Raw genomic sequence first — 14,476 nt, 5'->3', positions numbered from 1 at the left:
ATTACAGAGTTGGGAATGGCCAATGGATGACTGAACAAATGAGAAAGTAATTTAGTTTTTTTTTAACTTTTTTGAATGCTCAGCAGCTCAGGTACTCCCATACTAGCTTTATTTTTTTTTTTAAAAAAAGAGACAAATGGGTATTCAGGTTGGCTAGAATTTTTTCAGGCTATTTGGGTAGCCCGAATAGGCCTAAAGTATTAGTTTTCTCCTAAAATGCTAAGCCCAACCTAAATTTTTTCAGGCTTATTCTAGTTGGCCCATTGGGCTCGACTCAAATTATTGGCTTTACTCATATCCTCTAAAATATAGTGTTAGGATGGGTGAGAGGCCACCTAAAAGATAGGGGGAGGGAGAGAGGAAATAAATGAGAGTAGTGAAAAAATATTATATCTTAATTTAAAATTTTAATGTTTAAATTTATAGATCATTTTCTTTTATTATATGTTAATTATTAAACTTAATTTTATCTAATGTGAGACTTCTCATCTAAGTTCAATTCTCAAATAAATTTTTTATTAGATATATGAAGTCTATTATATAAGTATTTTTCTTTTAATTTTAAGGGTTAATAACTAATTTCGTCCCTGTACTTATTTTTCAAGAGCGCTAGGAACCCTATACTCTTAAGTGAGGCAATTTTCTCCTTGAAGTACTTTTTTTAGGGTCCAAAAACACCCTTCTGTTAGAAGATTATTAAGTTTTTTATTTTTTGCTAACATGAATGTGCGTGGGCGATCCAAAATCACGTCCTTTAGTGTTAATTTGCTTCTGAACTTTTTTTTTTTAGAAGTGTTGGGCACTCTAAAGTCTTTTTTTAGGAGCATTAGGTATCTTGAAATTTTATTAAAATAAAATTTAATAAATATTGTTAAAATATTAAATATTTTCATATTTAATAATTTAAATATTATTTTTTTTATAAATATTCATTCAAAATTTATAAGTTAACTTTGAAACATTAAGAGTCTATTTAGTTCGAGGGGAGGTGAGAAAAGAGGAGGGAAGGGAGGGGGAGGAGGGGAGGGGAGCTCCCCCTCAATTTGGAGGGGAGGCTTTGGAGGGGAGGAGAGGAAAAATTTTAAAATTTTTTCCTCCCCTCCTAATAACCAAAGGAGGGGAGGGGAGGGGCTCCCCTCCCCCCAACTGAACAGGGCCTAACAATTTAAACTAGCATTTTATAAATTTATAGATAATTTTTTATTTTTTATGTATCGATCTTTGATCTTTTCTTTGAAGCAGTGCCCAAATCGTTGCCTTTTGCGTATTTTAGAACTTATTTATATTTTTAATATTGTCTAAGTTTCTTAAATTTTTTGATCATTTTTTATAATTTTTTAGTTAACTAACGATATTTCTCCAACATATTACACTATCTAAATTTAATATTCTTTATAATTGCAATGTTAGAAGTAAAATAAGAAACATGACAAATCAGGACCAACAGTATGAGAACAAAAATGTTAATTTGAAAGATATCGCTTATTATAATGCATTACAAAAAAAGTTACCTAATAAGAGAAAAATGAAGAGATGAGAAGAAAAAAAATCCCTTTGTTAATTTGAAAATTCATTCCTTACAAAATTGCAACATATAAAAAATTATTAAATTGGGTAGTGTAATATTTTAATAATATTTATTAAATTTTATTTTAACAAGATTTCATGATACCCAGCGCTCTTAGAAAAAGAATTTGGGTGCGTAGCGCTCCTAGAAAAAGAGTTTAAGGGTAAATTAACATCAAAAATATGGTTAAAGTCTTATATGTCACTATGTGTGGGCCTTACACACGTGCCAAGTTAGCAAAAAATGGAAAACTTAATTGTTGACTAACAAAAAGGGTTTTTTTCTCTTCAAAAAAATAGTCGGAGGTAAAATAGTCTCACTTAAAATATAGGGTGCTTAATGCTCCTAAAAAATAAGTATAGTAACAAAATTGGACCTTAACTCTAATTTCAATGTACATTTAGTTAAATTACAAAGAATAAATATAAGATAAGGGTATCCATCCATAATTATTTGCTTTCCCCCTTCGTGGACTCTGTAGTGGAACTAAGTAGAATAAAGTATTATTAAATTAACCCCCCCACCCAAAAGTACTTTCCTTGATAAAGTGAAAGATGGAAGAGATCCAAATCATGTTTAGTATTTTACTAATGTTTGATAGAAAAGTATTCTCCACCCATTTTAGTAATTGTTATGTTGCTCAAGGATATGATTAGTTTGAGAAGAGGAGAGGAGAATATTTTTACATTATCTTGTTTGATTTTGTTGGAGAGGAGATGAGGAAAGAAGCTTTTAATAATTCTTTATTTAGTTCAAGAGGGAAGAGAATGGAGGGTAATAATCAACTTACTTTCATACCTTTACATAATTTTTTTAAATCTATTTTATTTATAAACACTAATTGCATCATTTCTAAAAAATTACTCTAATCTTAATATATTTTTTATACATGTATTAAAAAGTTGATACATGTTTTTATTCAAGAAATTGCCACCTTCAATATGGCCTAGCTACTGCATATCACCACCATGCCATTCATGTCTGATGGCTTCGGGGCTTCGGACCTAGCTCAAAATTTACATTTGCCACTAGTCCTACATCCTTGTATTAGAGCAATATATAAGCAATGGACATTTTTTTTTAATGAAGATATATCCTTAATCAAAAGTGATTACAAGCAAGTTAAGTTTGTCAAATAATCTTCTTTCATCATCTACCATCTTAATACAGTAAGGTGGGAGTTGATCAAAAGTAGTATAACATATAAAATCATTTTGAGCTTGGGTGGCCAGTAGATGGGCACAAGTGTTGGCCTCCTTAAATGTGAAATTCAAATGAATGTTTCAATCCTAATAGAAATAAATTTTAGTCGAGTTGTTAATTTCTCTAAATGAATGATGAGCAATATCATTTCCAGTGATCAAGTTGATCGCTTTAACACAATCTGTATAAACTTGTACATTGCTAAAATTCCTTTCCTAACATATATAAAGATCATAAATAATACCAATTACTTTAGTAATAGCAGAGTTGTAATTGCCTATATTCAAAAGCCACATACCTAATTAGCATTATGATTTCTGACAACACCTCCACACTTACCAACTCCATCTTTATATGATCCATCAACATCAAGTCTCACTTTGTTACAAAGTGGTCTTACCCAAATATCATAAAAACGATTAGAATGTCTTTGCACCATGGAGGATGTCCTAAGGATATGGAGGTTACTTTTGACCTTGTAGAGCAATTTCTATGCTAGTACTTTTTGCCTCTTCATTTGAAAAAGCTTGTTTGCATTTAGAACACCATATTTCCCAATAAATATTTCAGCATGGGGGTGGTCTCTCAACAAGTGAATAGCATCTTCTTTTCCTCTGCATCCCAAATGAAGAGTGATAGAGAAAATGAATAGGGTATGACTTCTTATCGAAGAAAGAGGAGGAGACATAGAAGGAGGAAGTAGTGGAGGAAAGAGAGATAAGAGAATGATGAAAGAGGCTATGAACTTTTTTTTAATTATTGGCAGTCACGAAATACATCAAAATTAATGAGGGTAGATTAATCAACAAATTTGGCTTTCTTCTAAAAAACTCCAATTTAGAGGGAATCAAACCCCTCTCCTCCCTACCAAAACCCCACAACCAAATACACTATAAATGTGAGCGGACTTGATAGTTGAGTTGACATAAAAAATCTCACATAAGATGAAATTATATTTAATAATTAATATATAATAAAGAAGAATGACTTACAAACTTAAACATTGAAATTTTGAGTTAATATGTAATGTTTTCCATTGCTTTTGTTATTTCCTTTCTCTCCCCCTATCGTCGAGTAAAAATAACCTTTAATTTTAAACAATGTATAAAAAATCTTTGTCTTTATTTAATTGAAAGCAAAACACTTTAAGTAAGTATATAAGTTTTTCCAATTTGAAAATATTAAAACAACCAAAGGGTATGTCGGTAAAACCATAAAAAATGCTTATATTAATTTTTCATACTCAAAATAAGGGGGAGGATAGCAAAATCTCTCCCCTTCCTTTCCCTTCTCTTTGTTTTCCCCCTCAAAGCAAACAATATGTATCAATCTGATAGGCTTTTAGGACCTTCAATGTTGGTACCCATAAACTAAAGTCTAGCTGCTTTCATTAATTACCGCATATAGTATAGGTAATGTTCCTTTTATTATTTCAGGTATGCAAATTCTAGACAAGGAGGATAGTTTAAAGTTTAAACTTTCAAGAGAAGATATCCTTTATTGCCCATGCTCTTGAAGATGGAAAGAAGGAAAAACAAAAGGAGGAAAAAGGTGTTTCGTAACTCTTGTATAATATTATATATGTTCCAGGTTCAGCACTAAAGTTTCAAAGAACTTAAGAAAAAGAATATAATCCATTGTAAATTTGAAATTGACAGGCAAAAGACTTCACATTGTCTTGCATACAAAATAAAAAATCAACGCAAAAAAATTATATAGATGCGATTGTTGCAAACATAGAAAGCTTCATGTGTCGGAAGTAAGAAATGAAATTATATTTGAGTTGAGTGGCAAAGAAATGCAGTTCTTCCAAACAAATGTAGAGGATTGAAGTTTTGAACGACATGTACTGAAAATATCATGTTTTAAAAAATTATGTTTAATTAATTAGACCCGGCAAATCTAAAATCTACCTAATTCAATACTATAAAATCCCCGTGGGTGAAACTTAAAACAAGTTACATTTAAAATAAGTTAAATTATACTAACATGCGATTGGTTCTAGCAAGTAAAAAAGGTTATAATTATTTAAGTATAAATTTTTGAGTTTGAATTTGTGTGCATACAAAAATCCTTTTTAAAAAAACTACCTCCAATTGAGTTCAGCAATGCTCGAATTTGATTCAATTAAATAGTCAATAAAAAAATAAATCACATTATCTAGCTACTATACACTTGGTAAAAAAAAAAAATTGAGAGTTGGGTCCAATAATTTCCTAAAGCCATAATATGTTTCTAGGTCTAAAAACTATTTATAAATGTAATTACAAATTGTTTATCAATGAAATTTTTTTATCAAAATAGCACCTTAACCCATATCTTTGTAAGTCATTGAACAAATTAATCCTTACTATATATGGACTAACCTTCACTGGTATTGCCTATTATTATATATTTGATTGTATCAATTGATGATTGAAGATTATACAGTGACAATTCATGTGGGGAGATCCGTGACAATATGTGAAAGGGGATGCGCTGTGAAAATAAAAGGACACATGCTTGAAACTGAAAAAAGGAAGCACTGGAAAGGGCAGCTAGACGCCAAATTCCAACCAGAAATATTCCTCCAAATCCTTTCACGAGCACATCCACTTTCTGGCCACCATTACTTGTCTTCATCTTTAACTTTGAGTATGTATCCACTTTACCCTAACCCTCCATTTCTTTTTCTGCACATTTCTTAAACACAGTCATTATCATACACGAGTAACATATTAGGTTATTAATGTTAGTCATCTAATTAGTTTTAAAACATAAATTGACCATCAAATTAATTTGGTAAAAATTTTTCAATTAAATTATTACTTACACAAGAATTGAGAGTTAAATTCCTAACTATTTACTTAAGTGACAAGATTCATTATCCCACTATATTGGGTATATACTTGTTTTCTGAGATACGAGGGAATCCAATGACCACGTTGCCACTTTACACTGTAGAGAAATCCCTCGTGATCTCAAATCCTGCGATTCACGGGTCCGAAACTTGTGGCTCTGCTTTCTTCCACATTCATATTTTTACCTTTTAAATACCCAAGACAATGGAACTATATTCAAGAGCCATTATTCTTCATCATCATCGCAAAGTAAAGAAGCTGAACAAGACGAGGATGAGGGTTAACACGGCGGCGCTAGTGGTGGTGATAGTGGTGGCGGTGATGTTTGTGGGAGGGTCGAGAGGGTTGAGTCTGTGTAACCTGAACGAGGAAGGAATAGCAGCCTGCAAGCCATCAGTGAGTGAGCCAAATCCAGTGGATCCATCCACAGAGTGTTGTAAAGCTCTCTCAGGGGCAGACTTGGAATGTCTCTGCTCTTACAAGAACTCATTTCAGTTACCACTTCTTGGCATTGATCCCAATCTTGCCCTTGCTCTTCCTGCTAAGTGCAACCTCACTCTTCCTTCCGATTGCTAATAATTAATTAACTCTTGATCCAAAGCACCTGGTCGTCTAAGTGTGTTTGTGAGTGTATGTATGTTTGTGTTGTGATGATTTATCATGTTTTCTAAGATCTTGGTGTAAGTTTAAGGTTTGTGTTCCGACATCATTAATGGCCACTGCGTCTGCTTTATCATTACTCAAAAATGCCATGAGTTCTTTATTAATGTGGCTGAACAGTGGTAGTAATTGAGTGGTCGGCCAACGCTGAGGAAACATGTGGCAACAACCAGGTCTCTTGGGCAAAATAGCATGGGTAAAAAAAAGTACAAGGCTACGACAAAATAAAACCAAAGTCAACTTTGTTTTAAGAGATCTCTTCATCTAAGTGGCAGATCATTGATTAGGATCCTAAGTTCGAGATTGTCTTGTTATGTCTGAAGAATACAAGTTAGTTAGACATGTATATTAGCCTTTTATAGAGAGGTGATCAAGTCGATGATTTGTTTGTAAGAGAGAATAGGAAATTTGTCTAATACTTTAAGAATGGGATTTTATCATGTTCAATCCCATTAACCAATTTGGCATAATTAAGATTATATATTCTTTTTAAAAATTATATATAAATCCAAGGGACACTAGGATTTAACAATACAAGAGGTTGGTGGTTGGAATTACATATGTATATGTATTACAAAAATTTTAATAAATTTTGAAGTGAAATATCTAACATTATATAATATTTAAAAAAAAAATTAGCTTTAGGGCCGCCTACTGGCCCCCCTCCCTCCACCTTCATATAAATGATGAGTTTCTCTCTTCTGCTTTTTTTTTTTTACTGCAAATTTAAACTTTTTAAATTAAACTTTTATTTTTAAAAATTTTTAAATTTAATTTAACAGTTCAGATTTATAATAATCTCTCCTTTACTCTTCTTTGCAAAGGAGAAAATTCAACTCCCCATATAAACCAATACGTATGATATGTTATGTGCAAGTTGCACCATTAAATAACTGATAAACCAATAATGTGTGTGTGTATAAAACTTTATGTATTTGCCATACTAGGCCTTTGGTATAAGGATAAACTTGGAAAATGAGCTAATAACTAATCATAGCCTTTAAAAATCATTTCCTTTTTTATTATGGACATTTCATCCCCAAGTAAATTGTGAAAGGTGAGATATTCATAGTGCGCATTAATGTAAATGAGGTTGAGACTAGTCATCATTAGTTTAGGCTGTCAAATTTGTTAAGGCATCCTATAAAATAATTTAGATTTAGTGAGTGACTGAATCTATTCAATGAATATTTTAATTATAGTTATAAATAAATTTTACTAACATTTAAAAATTATTAAAATATATTTTTTAAAAAAAATTAAAACATTCCTCATGATTAATACACTCCTTGCATATGAGATTCTATATTTTGTAAGTATTATAGGACAAAATTTTTTAATACATCCATTCAATTAAATATATTGATTGTTATAATTATACTATGCCAGATATTGATTGATTGAATGAGTGTACTCCGCCAACATTTCTAGACTTTTAATTGTCATCAAGTGAATAATTAAATTTCTTTTAATTTAAATTTACTTCCAACATTTGCCATATAATGTATAATATTCTTTTTCTGTCCTAATTTATAAAATACTTTTACAAGTGATTTGGTGTCCTAAAATATAGAATATTTTAATAAAAAAATTTAATTATACCCATTTCAATATTACCATTCCCACCTTATTATATTTTCTCTTAATATTTCACAAATAAAGTTCTATTAAATGAAGGATATTTTAAAAATTTATATTATTATTTTTAAAAGTAAATTATAAAATATATTTAATAAATTTTATTGATATATGTAATTTTATCAAAATATGTCTTGTAAATTGACATTGAGGAACTATGTTTTTTTTTTTTTTTTGAGAAATGAGTTATTTTGTACCAAAGTTGTCTGCATGCATGTTAGACAACTCATGACAATATGATTCTCAGGGACCACACTTCTTATTGCTTCATCATGTCGTCTTTGAGTTGGTGAAATTTTCAACTGAAATCCTCAATGATGTTCAACAAAATGTTTCATTCCTTTTGATATCAAATTAAAGCAGACAAAATTCTTGGATCCTCAGATCTTTATAATTCAATTGCCTAAAACAATAAAATTTGAAATATCAAGTTCCACAGTGAATAAAAGAATATTATAAGTGATTACCCTAGCTACAATTTAAAAAAAAAACAAAAATAAGATATTTGAAGAGGTTAATTAACATTGGGGAAGATCAGACGGTGGGTGTGGCAGCTTATGATGGCGTCCATTTCCATTTTGAACAATCCAAGCCATTTTCAAGCCCCAACTTGTATGCACCTCAAGGTGACAGTGCATGAACCACACCCCTACAAGCAAAAAACAACACCACCTAATTAATAAATAATATATATTAATTTTATGATAATTTCAAATTAATCCTATGTACTAATTAATTGCATTATACATACTCCCTCCGTACCTAAATGTAAAAGTTAGATAACTGATTTAATTATACTCTCTCTAATCCTATATATAACTCATCTATTAAAAGAATTTTGTGGTCCTAAATATAAGTTATACTGCAAAAATTTGTATAGCATTAGTTAATATTGATTTATTCCAAATATGCTCTTTTCTTAAATTTCAATGAGGAGAAAAATAATGTTTGTTTTTAAAATGTATGGCATTTATTAGCCATGAAAATGAAAATCAAAGTAAGTTTTAGACAATCTCAACTAACTTTTAGTTTTAGTTCTTGTGAGTTAGTTATATCTAACTTACAAAAAGGACAAGGGATCCAGCAGAGATTAAGAAAATCAGTCAAGTTAGTTATTTGTAAAATAAATTGGGTTAGTTTCTTTAAAATATCTCTTTCAATCATTTGCATTAACACGTGAATTAATAGGCATGGTTTAAAAAGAATGTTATAAATTTATGAGATAAATTTTCTGGTCTTACAATGTTTTTATAAAAAAGTTTAAGTAAATTAGGTCCTCATTAGGATTAAAATATGCCCCCTGCTTAAAAAACACTTATATAAATATTTAATATTTAAGTAAAGTTCTCACATCATCGACAAGATTTAAACTGGAAGATTTTTGAATTATGAACCTAATATTTACCAGTGGAACTAATTAAATTTTTATTGATTGTGGTCTAAACAAGCGACACAACAAGCTAGGATTAAAGTGAGTGGCATATATTTTTCAGTTGTTGGACTAACCTGGATTGTCTGCGAGGAAACGAAGCGCCACCCACCCACCAGATGGTACAGCTACAGTGTTCCTCTCAGCTGGATCAACCACGTTGAACTTCAAAGGGTCTTTTTTAGAGTCAAAATTTCCAATACCTTGACCCACCACAAAGAAGTTAAATCCGTGAAGGTGAAGTGGATGGCTCTCTGCACCAATAATGCTCGTATCCTGAAGAACAAGCTCCACGCTCGTGTTATAAGGCAACATCACCACTTTAGTCCCACTGTTCACCACAATATTGCTCGGTGGGGTCCCAGTATAGTTGAATTTGAAAGGTGGGTTCGCCGGAAAATCAGTTGTATATACTCCTTTTGATTTGTTGAAGAAATGGGCTTGAAGTAAAGCCACGTTTGGCTGCACGAAGGAGACATTGTTAATGGAAGCTGCGACTCTTGTGTTGTTTGGTCCTTGGCACGTTTGGTTCTGTGAGCACTTGATAATCCCTAAGCCTACAGTGAAGAAGAAGTGTCTGTCAACAGATTTTGGAACTTTTGCTGGGAATTTTGCATTGGCTAAGCTTCGAATCTTGTTGTTGAAGTTCATTGAAAACGCCGAGTCATTGAACTTTGGAAGCGATGGTTTTAGAAGAGGAAGTTTTTTGTTGTTTAGGTTAGCGTTTGGTGGTGGTGGTGGTGAGTTTTTCTTGTAATGGAGAATTCCGGCGGTGGTGGTGTTATCGAGGTGGCCGGACCGGTGGCGTAGGGTCTAGCGGCAATGAGGAAGGTGGCGTTTGGTGGGTTAGGCTTTGTTTTGAGAAGGACGTTCATCGTTTGGCCAGGTGTGATGAGGACAACGTTTGTTTTGAAAGGTTTAACGTAAACAGCATCAGCTTCTACGACAGTGAATGTGTGGTTGGCAATGCTAAAGAAAGCTCATCATTGAGTGCTGCATTGATCAGACGAAGCAGATAGGTTTTTCCTGGTTTCACGTTAAGCTTGAATGTATGTGCATGAAGAGCAATAATTCATATATATATATATATATGTAGAAAGACAAGTTCTCTTGAAGTAATTACAGTTGAAATTTTTATCATCCATGTGAGAATTAATCACATGACATTGATACCTTTAGAAGAGCAGTTGTAGAGAGGACCAGGAAGGCCATTAATGGTGTAAAGCATCAGAGAGATTGGGTGCTGAACCTGTTTGCATTGCCTGATTGATAACAGCTTCTGTATCTGCTTTCCACCACTCTCCTGCAATTTCATGTAATAACATCCATGTCAAAGTAACTGAGTAGCGAGAGAAGTTAACTTATCAAATCAATATATGTGTACAGGTTTCATAATATATCAGTATGTTTTCAATCTTTAAATTTTAAAATTGATTTCATCTCAAGGATCGTGTGTGTGTGTGTGTGATACTTAATAGCGATTTGAGATGTATAATCTATGATATTATAATAGAAACTCAAATCATCTGTTGCATCGCAGAGAATTGGCTTTTTATTATACAGATCATCATTGCTTACCAAATGTGAGGGTTTGTTCTTTGAAGGGTTGGGGAAATGGATAAGGAACGTGCTTGCTGGGGAGGATGATGATGGGACCATAAAGAGTTGCTCTTAGCCATGAAATGTGAGCATGCCACCATAATGTGCCTCTTTGACCACTAACTGTGAAGTTATAAACATAAGATTGGCCACTTAAAATTGGACATTGAGTAATATAAGCAGGTCCATCTGCCCAACCACTTCTCAATTGTCTCACACCATGCCTGCAAATTTATGTCATCATCATAACAATTTTAACACTTTTCTCATAAGAAAGTTTTTTTCTTATTGTTTTGGTAAGTCTAAAGAGTAGATTCTTCGATAGCAAATAATAAATCCCTCAAGACATTGAAAGTAATGGGTAAATCTCTTCCAACTAAATTGCTACATATATAAGAATTTAAGTATATAAACTCCCAATCACTTGCTTAAATGATGAGAGCTTCTATTACTCACGTCAACTTTAGTTAGTCAGAAGTTTTATTAATATTTTGTATCTATCTAACATAAATTTAGCATTAAAAATTAGATCAATTATTGAATCATTCAAGGAACAAGGTCTATAAACCATGGTTAAACTAATCATAAACAAAACATTTCATTAAATTGATCAAGGTATTGGTTTAATGACTTATTAATTCAACTGATTGAGTTAACCTAGTTTTCAATACCATGCAAACTAAAAGTATAATAATAACATACCAATGGATGGTGATGTTGTTCTTAACATGGTTAACAACTCTGATCACAAGCCTGTCTCCTTCTCTTGCTATGATTCTTGGCCCTGGGAACTGCCCATTGACAGTTACAATGCTCTTTGTTTGACAAAGCCTTGTCAAGTTCTGCAATTTGATCTGCACAAAACAAAACAACAACAATCATGCACACATTATTATATGTAATATAATAATCCTAACATTGTTGCATATATATTGCACTATGGATCAATTGAATTAATAAATGAAATGAACAAGTCATACTTCAAAATTGTAGTGCCTTGTTACTTGTGAATGCTTTGCAAGTGTCGGGTCTGGCAAGAGCAGAAGAGCACAAAACACAAGACAACAAGCAGCTCTCAGCAAGTGTGGTCGCAAAATAAACCCAGAAGAAGCCATTGATGCTGACGATGATAAAATTTGTTTGGATGATGAGAAAAAGAGGAAGTGAGGGAGCTTATATATAGTGGGAAGAAGTAGTCAGTGGGTTTGGATGTCATTTGGTGATTGAAAATGATATGTTGCAGACAGACATGGATTTGTTTCAGAAATGAATCCATGTTCGATCCATCTACTTGCTAGCATATATTAGTGTAACTACGTAAGATTCAAGCCAAGTTAATCATGTAATGTTATGCGAGTTGTTTAGAAAATGACTCTCACTTGTTCAATTTGGTCCAACAAATAATACATTCTCTAGCGGTTTCGCTTGTGTGTCACTGTTCAAGATCTTCAGGATTGCCTTATTCTTTTCAGATTTTTGAAGCATAAGAATAACAGACTTTTATTTTCGTTTGTCTCACGTGGCTCGAGTTTCAAGTGAAATAAATATATAAAAGTAAACTCTCTTTTACCAATTACAAAGATTTGACTCTCAATGTGAAGATCTTATTATTAATGAGTAATTTGTAAATGCTTCTTTAAACACTTTTTGAGCCTGAAAACATATATTAACCTAATGAGATCTTAAGATTGAACTCATTGGGGGGGGGGGAACAACTTATGGGATTAGGTTTAGTAAAAAAGATTAATTTTTTATAATGTTGCAAATTAAAGTTTGAATTTTCACTGAAAAAGGTATCTACATTTAATGTCCAACCGTTCCTTAAACAAGATTAACTCTAATGGAAAGATACTTATGAGCAATTAAAAAAAAAAGAAAAAACTTTCTTTGGTGATCATTTTCCATTACTAATGTTAGAAATTTATGTGTACGCTCATATTACTTAATCTATTAGTGTGCTAAAACGGATTAATTAGTGTTCTCTTTGAAATATTAAAGTTCAATCATGTTATGTGATTATATAAATGATAAAAAAAAAAAAGTAAACCGTTTCAAGTTTTCGTTGGTTGATGCACCCTTAATTAAGATTGAATTAAGTGATTCAACACTAAATTCCAAGCGTTCAAACGCTAAAAAGATGAAGATTTATTAGGAAAGTAAGAATTCTGATTAAAGAAAAAGGACATTAGCTATTTTATTTTTAAAATAAAAAATGGTTAGGTATGCTACCAATAGTTTGAAACGATCAAAGTGATTAGCTAGCTTAGTTTGTTGGGATTTTGAATTTTTTACAATTACAAATTAATCAATATCTATATATTTATAAAACCTTTTAACATGTCATGTATTATTCGCATGCTCTGAAATAGAGTAAGATTTAATTTCTGATCTCTTCCACGCAATATATTGCAATATATAGAGGCAGCTATTTGCACATAATTAATTCAGTTGGAGAAAAGGTGTATAAAACAATAACCTTTCTGGTGTCACTTTAAACATTTAATTTGATTTGTTTTAGAATGAGGAGTTTGAAAGGTGTCAAGAAATAGTATTACATTGAGATTTGATCGATTTACGGTAATATTATAAATAGACCAAACTAAATAAAGCAACAGGTAGTCAAAAGGCTTCAACCTCCTACGGTTCAGACTTGCTAATTAAGGCAAAAAAAGAAAGCTTCAAGCTAAGTTAATTACACCACATTGTGTCGGTTGTTAATATTTAAATATATATATATATATATATAATCTGTACAACTCTAACTGCTTTTGGTGTTACAGCCGTTAATCTCCCTCTAAACAAAATACTTATATTAGTGCATCCGTTCATGTGAGAATTACGTTGAAAACCCCCATCCCCACATTTTTTTTTAACGCAAACATAATTAATATTATGAGATCAATTGATAACTTATACTTTTTTCGTTCAAAAATGCAAAATACTTTTAAAAAAAATTAATTATTTGATTCTTATAGTTTTAACCCAACTGTAACTCACCCTCTGAAGTTTTAACTAAATTGTAAATTAATTTTTGAATTTTTCTTTTTACAATTTAGTCCCTGAAGTTTCAACCTCTTAAACATTAGTTCTTATATTTTAAAAAATAAAATTATAAAGATTAAAAATATTTTAAAATTTATTATTAATATTTTAAATTATTAAACCCTTTTAATTTTTATAAATATTATAATTGATAAAAATCTAAAATATTTTTAATTTTTATAATTTTATTTTTTAAAATAAAGGGACAAATATTCAAGAAGTTGAAATTTCAATAACTAAATTACAAGAAGTAAAGTTCAGGAACTAATTTATTACCAAATCAATTTTAAAAACTAAATTATAGCAAGTCAAAGTTGATAAATTAAATTATAATTAGGTCAAAACTATAAGAATCAAATGATTAATTTTTTCTATTTTTAATTAAATTTTTCCTTTCAGTAAAATAATTAATTGTTTTTAAAATAACATCATCTTTTTATATTTACCTCTATTTAATAAAATATTTTACTTTAAAATAAATATAAAATAACTTATTTA

General features: G+C 31.0%; 1 protein-coding gene and 1 pseudogene across 1 annotated transcript; one reads left to right on the top strand and one right to left on the bottom strand.

Annotated features, from left to right (window-relative positions):
* The first annotated feature begins 5,776 nt into the window (after positions 1 to 5,776).
* On the top strand, positions 5,777 to 6,319 carry LOC129295271 (putative lipid-transfer protein DIR1). Its single transcript, XM_054933771.1, has one exon. The coding sequence runs from the start codon at positions 5,815 to 5,817 to the stop codon at positions 6,184 to 6,186; it is 372 nt and encodes a 123-aa protein (XP_054789746.1). The 5' UTR covers positions 5,777 to 5,814; the 3' UTR covers positions 6,187 to 6,319.
* Positions 6,320 to 8,229: 1,910 nt separating this feature from the next.
* On the bottom strand, positions 8,230 to 12,051 carry LOC129295266 (laccase-17-like; annotated as a pseudogene).
* Between the last annotated feature and the right edge of the window lie 2,425 nt (positions 12,052 to 14,476).

This window comes from Prosopis cineraria, unplaced genomic scaffold (assembly GCF_029017545.1).
Source record: "Prosopis cineraria cultivar Desert tree isolate PC_DT_omini unplaced genomic scaffold, ASM2901754v1 PC82, whole genome shotgun sequence".
In the NCBI taxonomy this organism is placed as follows: Eukaryota; Viridiplantae; Streptophyta; class Magnoliopsida; order Fabales; family Fabaceae; genus Prosopis; species Prosopis cineraria.
This window is presented reverse-complemented; position numbering and strand designations above follow the sequence as displayed.